This window comes from Pan troglodytes, chromosome 8 (genome assembly GCF_028858775.2).
Source record: "Pan troglodytes isolate AG18354 chromosome 8, NHGRI_mPanTro3-v2.0_pri, whole genome shotgun sequence".
Lineage (NCBI taxonomy): Eukaryota > Metazoa > Chordata > Mammalia > Primates > Hominidae > Pan > Pan troglodytes.
Window position 1 is genome coordinate 26,311,827 of NC_072406.2, and position 25,674 is coordinate 26,337,500.

At 43.3% G+C, this 25,674-nt stretch overlaps 1 protein-coding gene across 39 annotated transcripts in view; it reads right to left on the bottom strand.

Moving 5' to 3' along the window:
- Window positions 1-843: 843 nt before the first annotated feature.
- BEND7 (BEN domain containing 7) overlaps window positions 844-25,674 on the bottom strand; it is an 87,815-nt gene continuing 62,984 nt past the window's right edge. For 6 of the 39 annotated variants that reach the window (XM_016962663.4, XM_063780469.1, XM_063780467.1 and 3 more), the window contains 3 exons: window positions 12,056-12,175; window positions 7,022-7,072; window positions 5,068-5,316 (listed from right to left, as the gene is read on the bottom strand). In XM_016962663.4, the coding sequence (XP_016818152.1) occupies window positions 5,303-5,316; window positions 7,022-7,072; window positions 12,056-12,175 (185 nt within the window). In that variant the 3' untranslated portion in view covers window positions 5,068-5,302. Of the gene's footprint in view, window positions 3,463-5,067; window positions 5,317-5,842; window positions 6,093-6,145; window positions 6,655-7,021; window positions 7,076-12,055; window positions 12,176-25,674 lie in introns of those variants that run through there. The other 33 variants (XM_063780460.1, XM_063780450.1, XM_063780452.1 and 30 more) reach the window with 17 other exon arrangements.

Genomic DNA, 25,674 nt, shown 5'->3' on the forward strand with positions numbered 1-25,674 from the left:
CCCAGAGGCCTTGGGCCAAAAGATATGACGTGGGTCCCTGACACAAGGGACCCCAGGAAGCTGGGGGCATCAGGGCAGAGGCGAGGACTGGAGCCTGACTCCAGCTTCAGAGCAGCGCGGACACCTGCAAGACTCACGGGCTGGAGCCCACATCTGTTTTTGCAACAGCTCGCCCGGTGGCTCCCTGCCCAGGTGCGGGTGCCTTCCCAGGCAGCAGCTCCTGCCCCTACCCGCCCGCCTCTCCTCACAGCTGTCCCAGGCGCCTGTAAAACCAGGGGCCCAGAGTCAGACCCTGAATTGAACCTCCGAAGAAGCTGGATTCCAGCCCGCTGGTGCGGCCCGCTCAGAGCAGGGGACAGAGCACGCCCGCGGGAGGCGGCGGGGGGCAGGTGCCCGGCGAGGAGTGGCGCCCTCCTGTGTTCAAAGAGGGGAAGCGAGCGATTCTGCGGCTGCAGCCGCTCAGCGTCGGAGAAGATTGATTTGTCCGTCTGATGTGTTGTTTCCATAGAAGCAGGGCTTAACCTTTTAAGTGAAGATTATAAAGCTACCTAATTCATTTAAAATTAGGCTTCAAGCATCTCTGTACTTAACGCTCAAGTGTTTCTGTGGGACTTGCTGTAGCCATTGATCTAACAGCCAGACACAGCCTTTCCAGAGTCTGACGCCTTTCACTCTGGCAGCAATCTAGGTGGTCTCTTTATTTTTAAAAATTAACTTCATCAGGAGATATAACTTCTGTGGGAGATCATCAGAGTATTAATGATACCTTTTAATTAATGAACAGCACTGACTTCTCTTCATAAACACAGGAAGACCGGCACACAGGCAAGATCCGCACGCACGTTCAATTAAAGTAATTTATTGTATTCTTCCAGATCAGACATAAAGAGCATCTTGGGAATTGATACCACAACACAATGTTATACACCATCTTCACAACCAGGCTTGCATTGATTTCTTTTTTAAAGAACATAGTAATTTTAAAAAATCTAAATATTTACATATTAATAAAACATATATACAGAAGATTGAGACATTATCCATAGATACGGATTTTTTTTTTTTGCTAAGAAAGCCTATAAAAAGGTTTCTGAATAAAGTCTGAACAGTAGTCACAGTAAGTAAACACAATTTTAATTTACAAAATATGATTTTACTGTTGCAGTTTTGGTACATATTTCCAATGTGTAGATCCATTCATTGCACATATCTTTGGGTTGAACAAGCCCCACCCGTCCTCAAGTGCTGAACACTCCAAGCTGTGGCCCCGCCTTGGAAGGCAGTGCTTCTGAAGGTTCCCAGCAGATCTCTTAACAGACCACAGTTGGAAGTTAGCGTTTCTGCCTTGACCAGCAACATACTCATCCTATTTTAACAGGGCGAAAGGTCACTAATTAATCTTTTCCCTTCCCTTGGGTAGTATTTCCCTGTGGGAGGCAGAGGACGGATTTTAAAACCCATGGTGCAAAAAACACAAGAGCTGCGGTTTGCAGTACTTCATCAGACCACTTGATAAAACAAAGGGACTGTTGTCAGGAAAGGGATTACTTACTGGCCAGAAATGGAAAAAGGCTAACAAAAAGGTATGATGGAAATAATTTCTCCAAACCTTCCTTGTAGCCCCCCAAAAGAAGAAAAAGAAGCCACACATATATGAGATGTAACTTGTCTAGTAGTTAGATTGATTCTACAAGCCACGCCTAAAGCCAGCTTTTTGTTACAGTACAGGGATGCCTTCTCTCATCTTTGATGACTGGCTGGTCTTTGGTGGAACAGGGATTTATCCCAGAGGGCCCCTCCTATCTCTAGGTTTAGCGTTTCAGTGTGATGTGACATGAATACCTTGGACAGGGTAGTCAGGGAATTCGGGTTCTAGGCAGGGCCCCAGCCATGGAGGGGTTAACGGGCTCTGGGCAACCACTTACCCTCATTCATCCTCAGTTTCCCGGGTGGGACTGAGTAGCCTCTCCAATAACTTTTAGCTCTTAACATTCTGTGCTTTGCCAAATCCAGGGCTAGGGGAAGGCATTGGAACTGCTAGTGGACAGGTGTGAACCCCGGGTTTGGTGATGTGTAGTCCAAATTGTTCTCATGCCAATTTTTGGCCTTTGGGTCAAGTGGCGAAGATTCAATGCAATTTGCTTTATACAATAAATGAAGTGTAAATGCAGTGTTTCTAAATAACACAGTGTTTTAAATTCACCATCTTATTAGAGAAAGAAATCTGGAGGTAAATATTTCTATAAAACAAATACCTTCATGGCAAGATATCTTTTTAAAATAAATCCAGATTTTCATAAATTAGTTTTATATAAAGTGGAGGGCAAGTATACTAGGAACCAAATAAATGATATAATATTAAGTACATTTTTAGCTAGTTGCCACATGGTGCCAAAACCCTGTAGCACTCCGTTAAGACCATCTGTTAAAGTGGCTGTCAGGTATCATGTAGATAATTGACTGGTTTTCTCACCTTTTAATTAGTTATTTTGTCATTGTGTTGACGCAACTTAGGTGAAAGGTTTTTCTTTCCTAAGAACTCATAGGTCATTTGCACTTACTCAGTTACAAATGGCTATTTGGGGGGCACTGACGTCATGAATGATTTCATCTTACAGGTCAGAGCTATCCTATCTCCCAAAACAACTTTTCCATCTTCTAAGATGATGAAGGTCTCATTAATCTTGGCCTTCACAACTGCTCTCTCAGCACTGGAAAGAGCCATTCTCCTTTATACTGCATCTAAGCAATTTACATTAAAATAAATATGTTTCAAAGCTCTATATTCACACTGAGGTTTTGAATGAAAACAGGGAAGAGAGAACCACTTCTTTATAATGGACAATGAACTCACTGAATCATATGCTGGACTTTTAAAGGGTAACAAATGAACCCTAAAAATGATTTAAAAAATCTTATACCAGATTGGAGGCTTGGTTATCACACATTACAAAGAAAGTATATGAAACTATTCAATCATGACAGGTAAACTTCACAGAACACCCACACTTTGCAGGAACCTGAAATGCTACGTGGATCTTTGTGGAAATTCAAACGGAAGTTACATATGCCACTGAACAATGTCACTAAAATCAAAGTCTAGGCAATGAAACCTGGTTCTGTGTCCTCCGTGTTTTCTCTCCTGGTGTCAAATATATTACCTACAACAGAGACAAGAAAATGAAGGCGGAGAGCCGCTTCTCTAAGGAAGAGTTGTACACGGTTCTGTGACATGGCTGGAGGTGGGCGTTCTGGACAAGTGAACAATTTACTGGGGAGGTGTCTGTGTTTCACACTTAAGTCGCTAAGTTTTTAGCCAAGGCTTTAGTTGTCCTCCATGAGCAATTGTAGAAATTGGAAATTTGTAATGATTTTTTATGAGAAAGGCCACGAATGTGTGTTACTATTAGAGTATATCCACATATTGTCCAGTCATGGAAAATGGCCTAAAAGATAATTTACCTGCAAAACAGAATATTATGCAGCTATTAAAATAATGCATATGAAGATTTGCCATAGAGTGGAAAAATGCTTGTTAGGTAAAAATCAAAAAAACATGTAGGAAACAAAATTTTACATATTTGATCTCCACCGTATAAATAAATAAAATGGAGAAACATTTGAGAAAAATCATCCAATAATGGTTGTCTGTGGGTGGTAAAAGCAATTGAAATGTTCTTCCTTACACTTTTATTAATTTTTTAAAAGTATGTAAAATGCCAATTTATGACAATTGCTAAGTCTAGATGAACATCCCCATTTCAAATTTTGAAGCCCCATTTTAAATTTTAGAAAGCACTGTTTTGATTTCACTTTCTCTATACTTTTTTTTTAATGCAAATTGTCCCCAGCTCCTGGGTGGCTTTTCTTGAGCCCCAGCCCCTCTCCACACATCTGTGCTGTAGCATTTATGTAATTCCTTCTGCCTCTCACACTAGTCTGAGGGCATTTGTACACCAGCACCCAACACAGGGCTGATTCTTGGTAGTTGCTCAAAAAGGCTTCGTGAATAGGGTTAAGGGAAAATAAAATAGATGCACTACAGAAGGTGAATCCATTTCTGCTAAAGCCTGATGAACAGAAGGTTGCTTAAATGTAATGCATCCAAACAAATGTCATTTGACCTGCCTGCAACCCTACCCTAGTCACTTCTGGTTCATAGAAACACTTAAGCATTTACACCTCTTTCCCTGCCCTTCCCCCAAATACACAACTTTGGAAGGAGGAAAAAAGACCTTAAAAAAGTAATAAAAGCATCGTTGAATCTTTAAAAATAACTAACTGTTGCTAGCTCAGATAAATGGGATAATGAGAGTCTGTATCAGAGCCCTTGGTCAATCCTGTGGTTCTGACCAGTGAGGCTCAGGTTCAAGGATGAAACCACATATGCGAGAAAGGTGGAGTTCTTAAAGGGCACATGTGAGGAGGGGTGTTAGGAGCAGCACTGCATTCAAAGAAGCCAACAAGAATGGGGATTTTACTTTGGAGGCAATCAAGAGACACACTATCAAGGTGAATATCAAGATTACTTAATATTATTACTGCAAAATTTGAGCACCAATCTGAGACTTCTTTTCCTTCTTTTTTTTGAGACGGAGTCTCGCTGTGTCACCCAAGCTGGAGTGTAGTGGCGCGATCTTGGCTCACTGCAAGCTCCACCTCCCGGGTTCACGCCATTCTCCTGCCTCAGCCTCCTGAGTAGCTGGGACTACAGGCGCCCGCCACCATGCCTGGCTAATTTTTTGTATATTTTTTAGTAGAGACTGGGTTTCACCGTGTTAGTCAGGATGGTCTCGATCTCCTGACCTTGTGATCCGCCTGCCTCGGCCTCCCAAAGTGCTGGGATTACAGGTGTGAGCCCCCGCGCCCGGCCTCTTTTCCTCTTTTCTATATGATAAACGTTTTTATTTATCATGCTGCTTAGTGATTTGTATCAAATATCTATCAATAGTTTAATGAAAAGATCTGCAGGTGTGTTATACTATTTTCTTCATTATGACCTCACAGCCTTGGGTAAAGTTTGAGAAAAGACTGGAAGAAATGAGTTTCAGTTGCAGTGAACCGGGCCGACTGACGACGAACATTTTAATTGTGAAGACTGAGACAGTGAAGAGGACTCCTAAAGGGATTAGCACATCCATCATCTCTTAGGATCTTTAAGAAACATGCAGAGAAAAGCTGGCTTTGGCTTAGGTATGAGAAAGCTATACGGTATCATGGCTGGGAGTCGAGGGACCTGGGTTCCGGCCAGGCCGTCAACCAGCTGTGAGGCCGTGGGAAAGCCACTTAATGTTTCTGGGCCTCAGGCTTTTTTTCCTGTAAAATAAAAGGACTGGATAAAAAGAAGGGATTGGACTAGAGGATCTCTCAAGTTCCTTCTCATTCTCAGATTCCTTGACATTTTTTTCAGTTCCATGAGGCTTTTCCAGCACCCTCTGAGCTCACTTTTCTCATTGGAAACGTATCTCCAACTTCAGATAGGAAAATACAAAGGCATTCCGTACTCACCACTTGGGGGTGAATATAAACTTCAAGGGGAGTGGCTTTCAAATAATAAAAGCTCACTGTGTCACATGACACAGGAGGACAGGCAGTGCAGATGCCCAGGGTGGGAGGGCACTTGGGAAGCACAGCTAGAAAGGCATGGTGCTCCCCTGAAGGGCCTTTTCAAGGCGAGGTCTATTATGATTAGGATTTCATGGATCTGCTGGGATTGGGCCCAGGTGATAAGAATGAGGCTGATATGCATGCCCTGATATTCAGAGAATGACAAATTGGGAAGGAACAACAGAGATCACGTATTTCAATTCTCTTAATTCACAAATGTGAAAACACAGCCAAAGAAGAAGAGAAATCTCTTTTATATAATGACTCTGTATGGGAAGAACTTGATGTAGGCAGGTCTTTTTGCACTATGTAGCTCATTTGATTTATCTGTCCATTGATCTGTTGCTTAGCTACTCAGTGGCAGAGAAAGCAATGTGTCTCTTACACGGCTGAATTTTCCTGTTGCTCTGAAGCTCTGAAGTTCACTAGCACAGGCCCATCCTATGCCTGCGAATGTGGCTTTCCTTGCCATTTTGGGATATGTGCTGTCAATGAATACATGGCCTAGTCAAGTTCCTACACAACCTAGAGACTCCACTAATATTTGCTGAATTTAATCAACACAGACCACCCCAAAACTAGAGGAAAAAACATTCGGTTGAACTTTTTCAGTAAGAGGGTTTTTGGGGGTACCTGGGTTTTGTGGGCAGAGAATCTTCAGATATCCTTTGGAGGGAAGTCAGTAGAGTCCTGTGACCAATGGAGGGGATACATTGTTTTCCACAAGGCTCATTGATCAGACACCTGCCCCTCTGGCTCTCAGATATGAACCCATACACAGGTAGGAAGCCAGGGTCAGAAGCATTACTTGAGAGTCAAATAACATGAAGTTGGAATTATGTCTATGGCTTAACACAACAGCGTGCAGCAAATGCTTCCATGGAAGGGTGTCTTCAGCTGATCTGGTCCTGGTATTAGGAATGTGCCACTCACGCCGGATGGCTGGGCTTGTTCAAATCGCTCAGTTAAAACACAGTATTCACTGGGTGTCCACTGATTGACTGCTCAAGGCTCCAAGGCCGTTTGGAGGAGGTGGGAGAGGACAGCCTAGCCATGAATTTGATCACACAAAATTAGTGGTCCCCGTTTTAAGGTGAAATCTCATTTCACGTTAAAAATATTTTGTAATGTCCAAAGGTTTGGGGAGGCAAAATGTTATGATACTTAGTTCTTAGGATTTGCTCTTCTGAGATTTTTATGAAAATAAGAGTGTGGGAAAAACGTTTTTCTATTCAGTATGAAAAACATCTCTGAGTACGGGGCCTTGAGAAGCTCCAATGATGGGGCCTGGTCCACTGCAGAAGCAGTTTGCTCAAGTGTCTGCATGTCTAATGCTAAAATCGTTTTCAATGCAAATAGTTTTGTGGGCTGTATTTTCCAGGGGGTGATGAAAATGTAAATGCGTTTTATTTACCTGTTGGTGGTAGAGAAATGCCATCCAGTCTTTCATCACTGTCCGCGATCTCTGCTGGTTACAAACATAAGACACAAATCTCATTAGTTTCAGGGAGCACATTCATTTTACAGAAAATAGTGATGTAATTTTAAAAACTCCAGTATACGTAACAGTTTTCACCATTCTTTTCCGTTTTCAGCTACCGTTGGTTCATATTACAGATGTTAATATCATTATTTGAATATTTGATGATGGTGATATAAAATCAACTTTCCCATATTAAAATTTTTAAAAATCTTATGAACCTCATTCTATTGATCACTGATGATTTCTGTTTATTTTCACTTATTTACATAGGCTTGAATATCGAACCAGCATGTGGGGTGAATTGTTTAAATAGGGTCATTGAGGGGATGTGTCAATGAATTCCTGCTGTAGAATTGCACTTGGTATCGCCGGAACCACTCCTGGGGGGCAGCTTAGGAAATCTTGAGAGTGAACCTTTCTTTGGAGATGACTGATTCAGATCCTAGAGCTGCCAATCTAACTCTGGCATCAACGTGGTCATGAAGAAGGAATAGGCGTTGCTTCAAAAGATTCCCCATTTCTAAGTTTTAAAATGCAAACCTTCGCTCGTGTCTGATAAATGTATCCATCTCCTTGGGAGTTTTCCAAAGGTAGATCCTTCAGTCACAAAAAACCTTCGTTAAATGTGAAAAAAAAGGTGCGCATGTGTCTCTTGACAAGGGATGGGCTTGTTAGTTTCCCGTAACATGTGGGGATGGGAAAACATCACATTATGGCCCCTGGGATAGTTTCGGTGGTGGCCTCCATGGCTCAGGGCCTGTGGTCCCCACAGGCAGGCCCCTGCTGACTGCATAATGTGCGTGGGCAGCCCTTGTGAGGCTGTTGAATGAGGTCAGCCTTGGCACCATGTTGTAACACTGAGTCAGAAGAAGCCTAAACTAGTACTACGTACTTGTTTTTATTGTTGCTTTAAACATAATCAGGGCTTAGCTATGGCTAGAAATATTGTATGGCTCCCCTGTCTCCTTCATCCTCCAACATCTTGTCCTCAGATGGACACTCACTGGCATTAATGAAAGACCCCTTGTCTGCTGACCTGCTAGATCCACCACAAAGAGAAATCACTGAGAAGGGATGAAATATGCAAGACCAATCTAGGTTGGATGAGATTAGCAACTGCTAAAAATGATGTTGTATTTGGGAGGCCGAGGCGGGTGGATCACGAGGTCAGGAGATCGAGACCATCCTGGCTAACACAGTAAAACCTCGTCTCTACTAAAAATACAGAAAATTAGCCAAGAGAGGTGGCAGGCGCCTGTAGTCCCAGCTACTCGGGAGGCTGAGGCAGGAGAATGGTGTGAACCCGGGAGGCGGAGCTTGGTGAGCTGAGATCGCGCCACTGCACTCCAGCCTGGGCGACAGAGCGAGACTCCATCTCAAAAAAAAAAAAGATGTTGTAGATGAATATTTAACAACATAAAAATATTCAAACCATGGGATAAATGGTGTGATTAAGATTCTGGAAACAGGTTTATAGAAAAAATATGGCACCTACTAAAATGTTAACTGTGTTTCCCTCTGGATGAAAGGCTTTAGGTATTTTAAATTTTGTTCTATGGCTTTTAGAAATTATTTTATATATGAAAAATAATGAACATATGTTATGTTTATATTTAGAAGACATTATTTTCTTCTAATTGGTTTGAGTGAGTTGGAGACAGATGGTCTTCATGGTAGTTCTCTCATTGCCTAGGATTTAAAAAATCCTTCAATAATAATAACAATGATAATCACCATTTATTAAATGCTCACTGGGCACTTGACATGCAATGTGTCGCTGAACCCTTAGGAAACTCTACAAGGTGGGTCTGTTGCTCTGCCCATCTCAACACATGAGGAAAGTGAGACAGAGGTTAGGAAACTCACTCCAGGTAACACAGCTAGTAAGTAACAACACCAAGGACATGAGTCGGGTTAATGTCTGGGCTATTCGTCTCTTTGCTATTAATAGTCCAAACATACCATATGCATCAATATGAGCTAATTTCTTAAATCTTCGAGTTCTAGTTCATTTTATATTTTGGCAACTTTCTTTACATGTATAATTGCTTTTCATTTAGTTATAACAAGATCAGTTTTGGGTATAAACTGACCTTCCTTTTGTAATTCAGCTATCCTCCCTTTGAAAAAACAGGCCTATGCAATTATGTGCTTTAGTAAGAACAGAACATATATAACCAAAAAAATATATAGATGATTATATATAAATCAGAACATGCTAGCTGCATGAATAGGGACCGAGAGTCAAGGAGGAAGGCACTGTTGTGTTACTCAAATTTAATTATAACATCTATCTGCAACAACAAGCTCACAGTCTTTCTTCCCCGGTGACAATCAAGTTGGTAAATTTGGAAAAGATCGAGCAAGTCCAATAAACATTTAACAGCAGTGACATCTTTACTCTGAGATCTAACACGATATATTGTGATTTCAGCTCTGAGAAAATCATCTGATGGCAATGATAAAAATGCACACCAGGAAAGGAATCACTGGAGCTATAGAATAAAAATTATTCCATGTGACGACAGCCCCAAATGAATTTCTATTTGGATTTGCATAACGGCCTTTCAAATCTGTGTAGGGCACTTCTTTTTTTCTAGAGGCAGTGCAGGCTTCCTTAAGTGGTAGCCAATTAGCTTGTGGAGTCAGAATCTCTACCTCATTCCAGGAATGGAGCCAGATATGACAAATAAGGTGGAAATTGTGCAATCTCTATGAGACACTGTTTGTATTATCATTTAGACTGAAAATCATCAAGACAAAAAGCATGAGAGCAGGTAATATTATTGATCCAGACCTCTCGGTTCCTATCGGCATCATGGAAGGAAATACAAGTGGCTCTAGTTTCAATTTGCTGGGGCCCCACTTCTGTGCCCTAGAGGAGAGTGATGTGGAACAGGATTTGACAAAATGGGGAGACAAACTGTATTTGGCAGGTCATTGCTGATGTGCTGTCATTTGGGTCTGCTTGTCAGGGTTGGTTTTGTCTTACAGCCACCTTCTACTTCTCAGTTGCTAATAGAACCTGCTAGGAACGCAGAAGAGAAGGGCCAAGGGAGCCGATCACAAGTATCTGGGCAGATCATCTAAACCAGTGGTCAAAAGTTACAATGTCCAACATCAAATATTCTGATGTCTAAGGGGCAGGAGCGGGCAAGTGAGTGGGGACTCCTCGAGGAGGGGAGGGGTGGGGAGCAGGCTCTGGCTTGGGTCTCATCCTGTAGAAGTGGGCAAACCTGGGGGGAAAATGGGCATTTGTGATGTGAATTATTAATAGAAATGAGACATGGTTAGGGGATGTGTTCCCTGGCCAGTCTGCTTGTGGGAAAGAGAAGAGGGATGTGGCGGCACATCCCTACTGGGTGCGTGCCTGCTTGCTGGTGGGACAGGGGAAGGGAATAGAGACCAGAACTTATAATAATCGGTCTCAGCATCTGACAATAGAAGGAAACTAAGGTGTGTTTATGTCTAAAATGTGCAGCATGGGGAAGGCAGCAGAACAACATTTACACTGTGTTTCTTACTCAGTCACGTGATCCACTGCCAGCAAGGTCTTTCTGGGTCCCTGAGAATAGCCTTCTACAGAATTTCTCCACCTTTTTTTTTTTTTTTTTAAAGAAACAGGGTCTCGCTCTGTCACCCAGACTGTAGTGCAGTGGCCAATCGTCGCTCACTGCAGCCTCAAACTCCTGGGCTCAAGTGATCCTCCCATCTTAGCCTCCCAAGTAGGTGGGACAACAGGTGCGTGCCGTCTTGCCTGGCTAATTTTTAAGGTTTTTTTCTTTTTTTTTGGTGTGTGTGTGTGTGTGTGTGTGTGTGTGTGTGTGTGTGTGTGTAGATAGGGTCTCCACAAAACATCTGGAGATGTTGCCCAGGCTGGTCTCGATCTCCTGGGCTCAAGAAATCCTCCTGCCTCAGCCTCCCAACTATTTTTAATTTTTGAGGAACCTTCATACTGCTTTTCATAATGGCTACACTAATTTATATGAAATTAAAAATATTATCTAGAGATTTGTGGCCTCCTAGAGCTAGTTATTCTTTTTCTTTAATTGTACTTTAAGTTTTAGGATACATGTGCACAACGTGCAGGTTTGTTACATATGTATACATGTGCCATGTTGGTGTGCTGCACCCATTAACTCGTCATTTAACATTAGGTATATCCCCTAATGCTATCCCTCCCCCCTCCCCCCACCCCACAACAGGCCCCGGTGTGTGATGTTCCCCTTTCTGTGTCCATGTCTTCTCATTGTTCAATTCCCACCTATGAGTGAGAACATGTGGTGTTTGAGATAGTTATTCTTATTTGATGGGAGAAAGCTGACTACACAGGGATTCTTCACTAGGAAATTGGCCCCCACTGTCACTTTGGGGAAGCTGAGACTTCAGTGACCAAATCTGAACAGTCACAATGAAACGGGTGCTCACTTTCCCTGGAAGAATAATCCCAGAATCTCCAAGCCCAGAATTTTAAACCCACACACACAACCCGTGCATGGATGTGTGTGCACACACACCCATCCCCCACTTAAAATCCCTTTTACTTGATGTGGTGTTGCTGGTAGAAGAGTTTCTTTCTTCTTTTTTTTCTAACCTTAAGCAACTTGTACTTTTATAAAGTCATGCAGATTCAAACAAATAAAAATCAATAGGCAGACAGAAGCAAACCATAAAAGAGAGACCCGGTTTTCATATATGACAGCATTAGACCACAAATGAGATTAGCAATCTTTTTCACTTGTACTATTCAATGCAAGTGGCCTGACATAATTTTTACTATTTAGTCTGAAGGTGAGTTTCAAAATTCATTTGAATAAGACTTTAAGAGAGCAAATCAGCATATTATACACAGTCTCTCCTTCAAAAGACAAGATGCTGAAATAACCTAGAGCCAAGTATTGTACTTTATAAAGTCTAAGAATTCATAAGTGCTTCTCCAATTATTTTTCTGCACCTCAGTCATACCTGAGCCTCTTTTTAACCTTCTTCTGGCCAGTTTAATTTGATCCTGTAGAATCTGTACCCAATCTCTTGGGCCAGGAAGCTTATCCACATGGTTAGCTGTACAGTACTTTTCTGTGAAGACTGAAAGAAAATGTAAAATATTGTTAAATACCTTAACAAGTAAAATATGCAGATCTGAAACAGAAATATATTCTAAAAAGAAAAAAAAGTAGATTTCTAAAGGAGGTCAGTTCTGCACGATATGTCTTCAGTATCTGTATTATATTTGTTTGGCAAAGATGGAGATTGACAGGTCCTGGGTAGGTCCAATGCATTGTGCTTCAAAATGAAACTGGCGATACTCACTAAGTAGTTTGTATGGAAGCTACTCTTTCTACTGGCTCCACATCCATGTGTATGTGTCTTATAGGCAGAGAAGAAAATGCTTCCTAAGGGTCTACTGACCTTATGACAAGGTTTAGCAAACGTATTAAAAGAGTTCACTTTTTTGTTGTCAATTCAAAATTGAACGCAAAATTAACACGAAAAGATGGTCTTTCTCCTGGTGATTTCTACTAACTCAATCACTACTCAAATAATAATGCAGTTGGTGTCATGATGAAAGTTCCAATTCTACTTCAAGTCAACCCCTTGCACATCACACGAGCTCCCAGGAAAGAACTACCCGATTAAGCACAAAGGGGACTAAGGAGAACCCCATGGCAGGACACAAGGCAGGCGGGACAATGATCGTGGGAGGGCTGTGCACAGTGTGTGGCCGCACACGCGGCGCTGGGGTTGACATTTCTGCCTCACACACACTCCTGAGCACTTTGAAACTCATCTTTTCAACTTGTCCTTCGTAAGGTCAAGATCTGGTAGGCCATCACATCACACTGCCTCCTTGGTATTTAAAATATTGGTAATTTCGATGTTTTAAAAGGTTTCTCTTAAAAAAAAGACAAAAGAAAATATTGACAGATTCAACTAAAGAAAAAGGTAAAATTTCTATTGAATGAAAAATAAGACATTTCATCAGAATGAGAAAAGCTAGTTGTACTAAATGTGACCAAGAAGGTTCACCATCTACCATCAGATGAAGAGCTCATTCAAATAAAAGAGTAACTTCAAAAGTCCCCATAGATAAATGGGCAAAAAATATTAGGAAAAATGTTCAATTAATATGTTAACCAAAGAACTGCAAAACACACTTTATACCTACTAAAATCAGAAAAACAATGTTAGAAAGCTAATACTTGATACTGATAAAATTGGCACATTCACACATTACTATTAGTGCAAACAGGGAAAACCCTTTTGAGAAATAAGAGTAATATTTAATGGGAGACATAAAACTGTTATACCTTTGGACTGGTAATCTTACTCCTGGAAATTTATCCTAAGGAAATAATTTGAAAGAGAAAAGCGGCTATATGTGATCTCTACTGTCAAACACATGGCAACAATCCGATTGTGCAGGAAGAGATCGATGTCAGTAGCATGGCAGACACATTTCAAGGAGCCCAGAGAGCAGCAGGGAGTTCCCCTTCAGGAAGCTACTGCAAAAGCCGGAGCTAGTGACGCATCTAGGGCCTCTCAGAGAACTGGCATTGTTTGGTTAATCACATGATGTGGTAAAAAGAGAAGAAAGGGAAGGTGTGTGAGCTGAAAGGACATCGCAGGCTTGGTTTGGAGCATGCTGTTAGGGGTGTTTGTGGAGCACCCACATGGAGATAGCAGATATAGTCCTGGTTCCAGGACCCCCAGCAGACACCAAAATCTGCAGATGTTCAAGTCCCTGATACAGGCCAGGCATGGTGGGTAATGCCTGTAATTTCAACACTTTATGAGGCTAAGGTGGGGGGCGTTGCTTGAGACCAGGAGTTTGAGACCAGCCTGGGCAACACAGTGAGACCCTGTCTCAATCAATCAATCAATCCATCAATCAATCAGTAATCCGGGAGTGGTGGTGCAAGCCTGTGGTTCCAGCTACTCTGGAGGCTGAGGCAGGAGGATCTCTTGAGCCTAGGAGTTCAAGGCTGCAGTGAGCTATGATTACACCATTACACTCCAGCCTGGGCAATTGAGTGAGACTTTAAGCGACTAGTACAACTGTGCCCTGAGATACCAGAGCATACAACAGCAGTGGAGGGGCACCCAGCCTATTTGCATTATTTTTTATTGTTGCATTGAATTTTTTTTCCTGAATATTTTCAATCTGCAGCTGGTTGAATCTGTGGACATGGAACCTGCAGACAAGGAGGCCAAGTGTCTTTAGACAGAGAAATCTACAGTTCAGAGAAGGGGCCAAGCTGAACACACTGGTTTAAGAGGCACAGACATACAAGTGGTGGTTAAAACAGTAAGAGAGGCCGGGCATGGTAGCTCATGCCTGTAATCCCAGTACTCTGGGAGGCCAAGGCGGTTGGATCACTTGAGGTCAGGAGTTCGAGACCAGCCTGGCCAACACGGTGAAACCCCATCTTTACTAAAAATAAAAACATTAGCCGGGCTTGGTGGCACGTGCCCGCAGTCCCAGCTACTCAGAAGGCAGAGGTAGGAGAATCGCTTGAACCTGAAAGATGGAGGTTGCAGTGAGCCGAGAATGTACCACTGCACTCCAGCCTGGGCGACAGAGCAAGACTCTGACTCAAACAAACAAAAAACAAAACAAAACAAAACAAGTGAGAGAACATTCACCAGAGAGAACACGGAGAGTGGAAAGGGCACAGGCTGGGTTGGGAGCCCTGGGGAACGCCACGCTGCCAAGGAGAAGGTGGAGGCAGAAGAGCACATGAAGGGGCCCAAGCATGGCTGGCCAGGCAGGAGGGGTGGGGAGAGTGGAGGGAAGGCCACTGAGTGGTTCTAATAAAAAGGAGGGACCAGCAGGCTGCATTGCAGAAGAGGGACAGAAGGGGCGGCTTGATGCCCTATGAAGGTCAGTGAGGGCCAGGGAGGGTGGCCACTCTCAGGACACCTGGCCCAGAGGGGGGTGGAAGAAGAGGGGAGACAGGAGGGCTGAGGGACGGGGACTTGGATGTGACGTGCAGGCTGAGGGAGCACTGGTGTGGCTGGAGAGAACAGGATACAGGGAGAAGGAGGAGACGGTCAAAGGCATCACCCTGGGGGGCCAGGGCTGGTGGATCTGGAATAGAAATGGAGGGACTGCCTCCAACAGAAGGAGGGAAATGTCCTTTTCTGAACCCACGGAAAGGGAAGATGGTTGATTCAGAAGTGGTTCTAGGCTGGAGCAAACACTCCTGAGGCCTCAGTGAGCTCAGGGGTGAGGGGCTCTGGAGGATGGAGGGTGTAGGGGAGGTGTGGAATCATCTCTGAGAAGAATTGGAGAGGAAGCAGACCACAGACAACTAATACGGCTGCCACGCCACAGACAGGCTACATGGTAGGGCTATGCAGCATGGCAGGAGTCTACAGGCTTTCCACCTCCGTCTCCTGCAGCTCCTTTAGGACACGGGATGGTAGGGCTGGTCTAGGCTCAGGGTTTTGCTGGACAGTTTTGGCAGAAGAACAGGGATATAAGCCCGTGAAGATGCTGAAGGTGTGACCGGGCATGAATGAACTCACCTCTCTACTCCTCCCCTATCCTTCACCCCCCAAATCTAGGAAGGACGTGAATACAGAAAAAGGCTCATGGGCTTGGAGCTATCTATAGAGATCAGGGAGTGCAGGTGTCAATGGGTTGGCAAGCAGGGGTCATGCAGCTGGAAGAATTGTCCCCTGAGATACCGGAGCATGCAGGAGCAGCTGAGGAGCAACCGCGTGTGAGGATGCTTAGGTGTGGCCAACAGTGCGGGGCTGAAATGCAGCAGAAGTGAATGTCACCGTGGATGAGGTCCAGCCACTACATAGGCTAGGCCGTCTGTCATGTGGACAGAGCAGTGATCCGGATGACAGTGGGACTGGGGAGCGAGAGGAAGACGTAGGGCTGAGAGTCTTAGTGGAAAGGTTCCATCAAAGCCCCACCTGGGGAGAGGGGCAGTGATGCTTAGAAAGGAGAATTAATGACTGGGGAGAAAATCAACCAGGTTGCCCGATGTATGATATGGGGGGGGGGGGGCCGGGAGAGCAAGGTGGGGAGGTGCAGAGGAAAGCCTATCCCTGGGGCTGCGCATGCTTTGAAATCTCTGCCACTAGATTCTAAGCAACTTCAGGGTCTTCATCTCTTTTGTCTCCCTCAAAGCACCTACTATAGTGCGTTTTTCTGAAGAACTCAAGCATTTGATAAATAAGCAAACATATTTTCCACTTTTGTTTCTAATGGAAGGAAATACATTAGCTTACAAATTTAGGCTAATTGGGGGAAAATGGTCTATCTGAATTAGCAGGAAGTCTTTAATTAATAGGATCTATTTAAAGAAGCAAGGTCTTATTGCCTTCAAATACCCACAAGAACATTTACTAATCAGATAATTTCCAAAAGGTTCTTGAAGTCCTGTTTTAATAAATAGAACAAAATATTTCTATTTAGCATCCTATTCGTTTATAGAAAAATGTGTACTACAAAAATGACTGAATCCACTGTCATAGCAGGTACACATCTCCCCCCTTGTAATATTATTTATACAGCTAATTTCCATAGCAACCCCTCTTTTCTTGGGTTGTGAAATGCATGTGTCCAAATTAGCACACATTAGAAAGTCATGGCTCCAAATTAACAAAGTGGATTTGGACTATGCCACATTGAACGATTCCCACGTGTGCGGACAAGCAAGTTTAAGATAAGCCAAAGGAGGCTGTGGACTCTCTGCTCCCATGTCATGAGGGGGTTCAGATCAGACCTTTCTAGTCCAACCTTGAGCTCAAATATTCTCTCAGTCACTAAAAGGGCAGCCGTGTCTGGTTATTTTTTTCTAGTTTCAGTGAAAACTTATTTGGTTTCAATAGAAAGAAGCCAAGAAAATCACTGTCTCCTAGGTCTGTGTCTAAGATCTTTGAAGGGGCAGCAATAGGCTTTTTGAAAAACACCTATACAAATAAGTATTTCCACTGGGCACATTATTGACACTCTAGTTCATGGATTACGTCTAAACTTAAAAGAGACTTTTAACTAGAATTTACTTACTGAAGACGAAATCCTATTCCCTCCATTATGATAGCAGATGAGGCCGCAAGGACAAGGCCAAAAGATTGTCATTGCATTGATCTGCAAACAGTCAATATGCTATGTGAATAGAGGTATTGGGGAGACAGAATGCATTTTTGCTACCTGAATCTATAGCTAAAGGTCAAGCTATTATCCTGGTAACAGTTCCATTAGGAGTAATGATGTGAAAAGAGGTATTGCATTAATGCACTGAGTTTTCTACTATGTTAATAGTGGGTCATTAAGAATCATAGTCGAATCATTTGCATTCATCTTGAGAATGCAATAGGTTCTAAAAAGAAATCTCCCTCCTTTCCTATTTTAATATATGAAGAAGCAGCAAGGGCTACTTTTAAACGAGCCCAGATAATCTGAAAAAAGTGAAATAAGATCAACAATTAAACTAAATAAAAGAGCTAAAGCATCTCTTCTGCTTAGTATAATTTGAGTTCCAAGGCACAGGGCGTATGTTAAGTCACCAGAGAAATGACGAATGCTCAATCTGATCCGTCCATGAATAATGACTTTTCCCAGATGCTAGCATTCATTTGAATCCTGCCCTTTAATTGTATATAAATAATGAATCAGCTGCTGGTGGCTGGGCAAACCCTTCCTTCAGAATGCTGCTCCTCATGTAATCATCATCAAGTGAAGGCGGCAGCGCGTGGCGTGTCTGACATGCTGAACGCGCCACTCTGCGAACAAGGCAGACTGGCCATGTTCCCCAGTGATCTAGCCACACTGTCGTTCTCCTGAGGGACTTTTAATTTGGGTTTTTCTGGCTGGCTGTGCTGGGAAAAGAAGAATGTGGCATGGACTTTGAAAGGAAGTCACTGTGTCTAGCAGACACTTTAAGAAGCAGGGGTAGGTGGGAAGAGCTTTCACATCGCTGTGAAATCCTCTAAGAACTCTGGCTGGCAGTCACAGCCCAGCTTCAGAGTTGATGATTCAGTTTTAACTTGTGATCAAATCAAGGTTTACATCATGCATGGAAATCAAGGTTTACAGCACGCAGAACTGAAAACTGGGTCCTCATTAGATCTGCCAAACTCCTAGAGCTTGCAAAGGGACAAAGGACAATAGTCTCTGCTGCCGGGTCCCAGGGGACAAGCAGAGGGACCCAACTGGGGAGCACTTGCAGCCAGGGATGTGCAGAGGGAGAGGGAGTCGTGGGAGGCAGCCCGCCCACACATCTGAGTGAGCGGACCACAACCAGGGTCCCTGCCACTCTCTTTCCTCTTACTGTCTTAGAGCTATCACTTGAGACTCCCCATGTGCGAGGCAGTTTATACACATCTCATTTAATCTCGCAACAACCAGCGGGGTTAGGTATTGTGATCCTGTTACTGATGACAAAATCCAAGTATGGGCAGCTTAAATGACTGGCCTGAGACTGCACATCTAACAGGAGTTACTTTCCACATAAATGACTTAGGTTTACAGTTGCATTTGAGCACGCAGTGACTGTACAAGAAAAATGGTTGAATGGTAAACAAACAAAGCCATAGCTAAGTGCATCCTCCCATGTTGAACTTGAGGATGCTGGGTGTTACTTTCAGCCTCACAAAACAGAAGCATGGTGGCCAGCTGGGGAGAGGAACAGGGCAGGGGCTGGCGGATTACCTGTCCCCAGGAGGCCAGGTGAATGTGCGGCAGGGGAGCTGTGCCTGGAAACTGGGCCGTGGGTAGGATGGATTTACACATACTTTGAACTCTGAGATCTGATGACTGTGGCTCAAATTTTACCTGGATCTAATAGAGTATATCTTTTCTCCAATAATATTTAGCGCCTCATTCTCCATTTTCAAGGAGAAAGTGGAAACATATAAATTGTAGGCTTGATATCCATCTATTGTATTAAAATAACCATACCTGTGGCATGTAAAACACTACGAGAGGGTGGGAAAGAGCTAGAATCAAGGCTGGTTGTTCAGGCAGGGCCTGATGGTCCTCCACATCTTGGTGCAATTGTTCTAGTCTTGGAATGGGTTCTCCGCATGCAGGCTCAGAAATCTGATTTTAGCAGGCCACTCAGAAAAAATTCAGACCTAAACCCAAACCTACACACAATACTTGGTTGATACATCAACTAGAATGACAACTAAGTAATATGCAATGCAGAGGTGAAGGATTCTCTTTCTGTATCTGGAACATTTGATGTCATGACGCAGTACTTTACTTGTTGGGGTCAAGGGGCTAGAAACGGGGGACCAACCAAACAGAAGGTTGACTGTGAACGTGGAGAAAGATCAGGATGTTCACAGGAAACTGCCCACTTCTCGCCCCTGCTGCCCAAATGGGCAGGACTGCTTTGTCCCAGTGCCCTCTAAGCCACAGCTTGGCTGCAAGATGATGCGCCCTTGACCTAAGGGGAGCCAAGCCGCAGATGTGTCGAGTGATGAGCCGGGCCCTCTCCTGTCCTCCTGAGAATGGCAGGCGATGAGGAAACAAGGGTTTAGCAAGAGCCAGCGATGCTAAAATGTCACAATGCGAGTAGCATGATGCACCTACTGTGTGCAAACAGAACTGTGAGGAGGCAGCAAGCAAAAGGAGGAAGTCAGCCGGCAGGGAGGAGAGGATGAAGCGGGTGTGCAAAGAGGCAGAGACCAGAGACACAGAGACAAGGCTCATGGAGAGGGATGCAGAGTCCAGGCCTTACAGCAGCCCTGTTCCTGCCCAATTCCACCTGCAGCCCCACGAGACATCTTTTTCCTAAGGGAACCGAGTGACATTCCACTCTAGAAACCAAAGAGCCTTCTAGAAGAGAGCATTTTAAACAGGTTGGAGTAAAGCCTTGCTCTCTCTCTCTTTTAAAGATGGGGATCTCACTATGTTGCCCAGGCTGGCCTTGGACTCCTGGCCTCAAGCAATCCTTCCGCCTCAGCCTCCTCAGTAGCTGGGATGCCCAGCAAGCCTGACTCTTCATGCATCCTCAATGGCATATGACCCCCGTGTTTGGATGCCCCTCAGCCTCAGCACACTGAGTGGGCACCACTGGCCTTTGTGCACCCACAAATCTTAGAGGCACATCACGGGACACACAGTCACAAGTGATCTCTTGAGATGTGATCTATTTCAGCATATGGTTTTTCTCACGTTTTTGTTGATTCTTATTAAGTGCAACTATGGTGAAGATGATGTTCTCTGATACAGTACACAAACTGGGGGGAGGGTTACAAATCTGGGACTTAAACCTCATTGTGACCTTATTACAAAAATAAAATGCATTAATTCAAGATATATTTATCCACCACACATAATGTGCCAGGACTATGCTAGGTGTTACTGAACAAATGGTCCCTTGTCCCCAAAAATCCTGCAGTGAAATGGAGGATAAAGGCAGTAAGAAGTCAAGGACAGCCCAGAGCAAACCTGCAATTACACAAGCCGAGCACCAGGTACACAGCCAAGGGGCACCTCACCCATTATTGGGTGGGAGTGGGTAGCGGGGAAAGCTTTCAGATAAAGTGATGGCTGAGCTGAAACCAAAGAAAAAAGTGGAGGTGAGCTGAAGAAAGGAGAAAGAAGGTGGAGAATGCTCCACTCACAAGGAAGGGCATGTGCATTCCAAAGGCACAGCCTGCGACTGTCCTGAGGCAGGTGAGGGAAAGGCAGTCTCACATGAAGCTCAGGTTTCTACACCCACAGGGCAAGGGCAAGGAGGTCTTGGGCCTATGTGACGGGAGAGCTGGAACGAAAGCCTCTGGTGAGGCTGCAAAGGGCAAGGGTCTACCCCCGAGTACAGGGAGGCAACGAGCAAGCTCTGTCCAGACTTTGAGGGAGAAAAAGAAAGGTTCCTTACAAAATTCTAAAGGCAGCCGGGCACAGTGGCTCACACCTGTAATCCCAGCACTTTGGGAGGCCGTGGCGGGCAGATCACTTTCAGTCAGGAGTTTGAGACCATCCTGGCCAACATGGCCAAACTCCGTCTCTACTAAAAATACAAAAATTAGCTGGGCGTGGTGGTGCACACCTGTAATCTCAGCTACTTGGGAGGCTGAGGCAGGAAAATCGCTTGAACCTGGGAGGCAGAGGTTGCAGTGAGCCAAGATGGTACCACTGTACTCCAGCCTGGGAGACAGAGCGAGACTCCATCTTGAAAAAAAAAAAAAATTAAATGCTTGGCCTGCACCTCACAGAGGTTTGGAATCTGAGGTTGCACCATTGCATAAAACTATGAGTGAGCAGAAGCATTGCTGTTGAGACTCCTGGGCTCCAGACAGAGGGAAATGCAGAATGAGTTTGAAAGGATGCCTTGAAACCTGGGCCACAACAGATTCTCACAGAAAAAAGAAAAGAAAAGAAAAACAGGCCGGCTAGAGATGAGCTCATATTTAAAATAATGAAACACATACAATGACCCAGCAAATACCAGAGGCAGCGGACTCAGGAGCTGCAGGGTGAGACACCTCTTGTGGATGGCAATGGACAGCAAAGTAAGTGTGCTTAAAATGAGCAAGGAAAAATTCAGTGCACCAGGAAAATAACAGGCTGATTTCAAAAAGAACCAAATAGAACTTACAGAAATTAAACATATAGTATCTTGTATTAGTCTGTTCTCATGCTGCTAATAAAGACATACCCGAGACTGGGTAATTTATAAAGGAAAGAGGTTTAATGGACTCACAGTTTAACATGGCTGGGGAGGCCTCACAATCATCGTGGAAGGCAAAGGAAGAGCAAAGGCACATTTTACATGGCGGCAAGCAAGAGAGCTTGTGCAGGGGAACTTCCATTTATAAAACCATCAGATCTTGTGAGACTTATTCACTACCACAAGAACAGTATGGGGGAACCACCCCCATGATTCAGTTATTTCCACCTGGCCTGCCCTTGATATGTGGGGATTATTATAATTCAAGGTGAGATTTGGGTGGAGACACAGCCAAACCATATCACAACTGAAACATAAAAACTCAAAGGACAGGTTAATCAATAAATTAATATCACTGAGTGGAACAGGGAGATAGATCTGGAGAATAACCCAGAGTGTAACATAGACATGAGAGGTGGAAATAGAACAGATAAGGGATACAAAGGACAGAATAAAAGGGTCCAGTAAACACTAATAGATGTTTCAGAGGGAGAGAATTGAAAGAACGAAGGAGAGGAAAGAGAGAGTAGATGAAAAGTCTTCACAACTGGTGAGTCATGGATCCTTGGTTCTAAGAAGCACAACAATCAAGTATATTAAGAAAAATAAATACATAACTGTAATAAAGAAACCAAAGAACACCAAAGGCCAAAAGATCCTACAATCAACTAGAGCAAAAAGACAGATGATCTACAGAAGAACAACAGGTTGATCAGACTCCACAACAACTGAATCTAGAGAACACTGGAATATCTTCAAATCATGATGAAAAACCATCCTTGATCTACAACAAATCACCCAACTAAACTCCACATCATTCCTTTGTTCCGAGGAAAATTTCGGAACAAAGACTCGAAGACCCTCAATCAAAGAATTACTAAACACTGTGCTTAATCCATTTATGCTGGAGATTGCAAATGTTTTTGTGAAAAATCAGACCTTGGTGATGACCATAAACAGCAGAATATAAATAACTCCCACAAGCTTAGCGTTCCAATAATGGAACACTAGGCAGAAATGGTTCAGCCCATTTATGGGTTAGAAGAACCCATTTCTTCTTCCCATTTATGGGAAGAAGAAAACAACACAGAGGCAAAGAACTGGAGAGGAGAAAGGGGAGGAGGAGTGCAGAGGGCATGACCTATAAGATCTTAAGAATTATTACAATGCCAGAGTAATGAAAATGATGGCTCAAAGACGAAGGTAGATAAAAGACCAAATGTAAACATGTGTGAGAGGAGCTCAGACTATGGCAGAGATAGAATTACGAAATCCGTCAAAAATGGATGCTGTTAAAAATGACTGATCATCCACAGTGAAAAACAATTGAATTAAATCTCTACCTCACATTTAGGTAAAAGTAAATTCCAGATGGATTAAAGACCTGATTATAAAAAATAAAACTTTGTTGGAAAAAAAATAAGAGGATATAATTATATCATCTGAATAGGGAGGATCTTTTTAAATGGGCACAAAAAGGCAAAAAGCATGAAGAGAATCCATCTGCCTGCCAAATCTCAACTTCGGTAAGATAAAAGACATTGTAGGCAACGTCTTCACAACTGGAAAATAAGGGGTGATACTTGAAATGCATGTCATTGACAAAAAAACTCTGGTAAGTCAGTAAGAGAAGAACCATCTAGTGGAAAAACAGGAAAAGGATGGAAATTCACAGAGGAAAAATAACTAAATAATGACAAATAGGAAAGGATGCAGAACTTCATTAGCGATCAGAGATTCTACCACTGAGTCTCACTTGAGAACCATCAGACTGGTGAAAATTAAAATCTGGTAACAAGAGATCTTGGCAAGAATGCGGGAAAGTTGGATTTCTTCTACCTTGCTGGCAGATGCATCAATTAATCAGTTTTGAGAGCCACTTGATAATGCCCAGTGAAGCTGAAGACGCTGTTCCCTGTTACTCGGCCGTTCCATTGCCTGGTGTGTTCTCTAGAGAAACCCACACATGGGCACCCAGAAACACAGAGATGACGGCTGCCTTGGGTGACAGGGAAAGAGAAAAGCCAGCCTCACTGTCTCTTACGAGAAGCCTGGAGGAAGAAAAGGCTTTGTCACGCAGTGGTTAGCAGATGAAATGGCTAAGCTAGAGTTAGAATGTGCTGAGATGGACAAATCTTTAAAAAGATGAAAAAGGACATGTGAAACACAAGCAAGTTGCAAAAGTACAGTGTGATGCTGTGGCCACAGATCTGTAAGCAGGACACAAAACAATAATGAATAGGATTGACGGGAACACAAGTGGCAAAGTAAGAATGAATGGGAAAGATACACACCAACTCCATTACTCTGGGGCGGGGAAGAGAGAAAATGGAAGGGAGAGGGAACATCTTGATTCTTAGAGAGGGGATATGAAGTAAATTATTAATAATAGCTGTTTTAAATCTTAGGGGAAGGCAGAGAAAACAAATTCTTGGCAAATGTCTTTACCACATTCAAGATGAAGAGGAACACTATTATTTCAACGTTTTAACCTAAAGACTACTGCTAATGGGGACAAATGTCGTTCTTCAGTCTGTGAACAAATCAGAAAATTTCTCCTAGGGCTATGCCACAGAAATGTCAACGCTGACTAGATTTCAATTATACTCCTTACACACACACTCTTTTGGGATAAGCACCAAAAGCTATCTTTAAAAGGGAGCTGGGAGAAGACTCAGTAATTTGCCTTCGGGGAATAACAGAGAAGACAGCAGTGCATCTCATCCTTCAGGTCTCAACTGAGACGTGACCTTCCCCGATAAGGCCTGCCTGAGTTCGTTAACCAGTGATTTTTTAAAATAACAATGTCCAGTGTTCATCAAGACTGCAAGCTCAAAGCAAGGGCAGAGATCACGTCTTCCATTCACTGCTGGCACATAATAGGCAGGTATGAATGTATGGTTCATGAAAGAGTAAATCTGAGAAAGTTTTTTCTCTCGTCTGTTACTTAACTTGAAGGAACTGTAGGAAGCACTTCTTCAGTAAATAGCCAGAGGTCTCATACTGAGCCCTGAAGTTCATTTCAGATTCGGTTTGACAATCAGAATTTAGCACAGTTCATCAACTAATGCACCTAAAAATGATGCCTTTAAATTAAGGAAATAAAGTATTGCAGACAAGGTATTTACTGATGAAATGAGAATATCCTACTGAGTTATAGACATGAGACTTTAGCAGGAGCCGGCATGCGGGGCAGTCAGTCGTACAAGACACAAAAGTCAAGGATTGCAAAAGCTGGCTGTGAGGACCATCTCATCTTAGTGCTGACTGCTACTCTATGGGGCTGTTATTTTCAGCTGGCTGATGTAATGAAAAGGGCCCTAGATATCCATAAAACTGATTCCAAGCCATATTTATCTGGTTCTTTAGGTTTACTTCTGAGAATTTGGACTATAATCTCTGAACCACAGAATCTCTGACCTGGAGGCTTTTATTATTATTATTTTAACTGGAGACTTTAAAAGTTAGTCAAGCCACACTTTTTTTTTTTCCTAGAGAAAGTGATGGTTCAAGAGCTTGAATGACAGTCAGGAGTGAATCTACGTCCCACAGTGCTCCCTTTGTTATCCCCACACTGGTGGGACTCTGAGGCTTGAAGAGTCTTGTTGAATCCCTGTGATTCTCACCGATTTGAGGCCACAGCTATCTCTCTCTCTCGTGTGTGTGTGTGTGTGTGGTGGCAGGGGTGGGGGGACAGACAACAATATCCTTTGTCTTCCTTCATTCAGTTTTGCTACTATGACATTTCTGTCTAAAAGGAAGTGCCAAAAAGTACTGATAGTAGTTTCTCAAATTAAACAAGGTTAATTTTAATTTCTATCAATTTAAGGAAGCACCCATTTATAATACAACTGTTGGGAAACAAGAAGAACTTTCCTTTGGTGAGCTGTGCCATGCCTTTGTTTAACACAGTTGGTATATTTCAATGGTTACGTCATATTT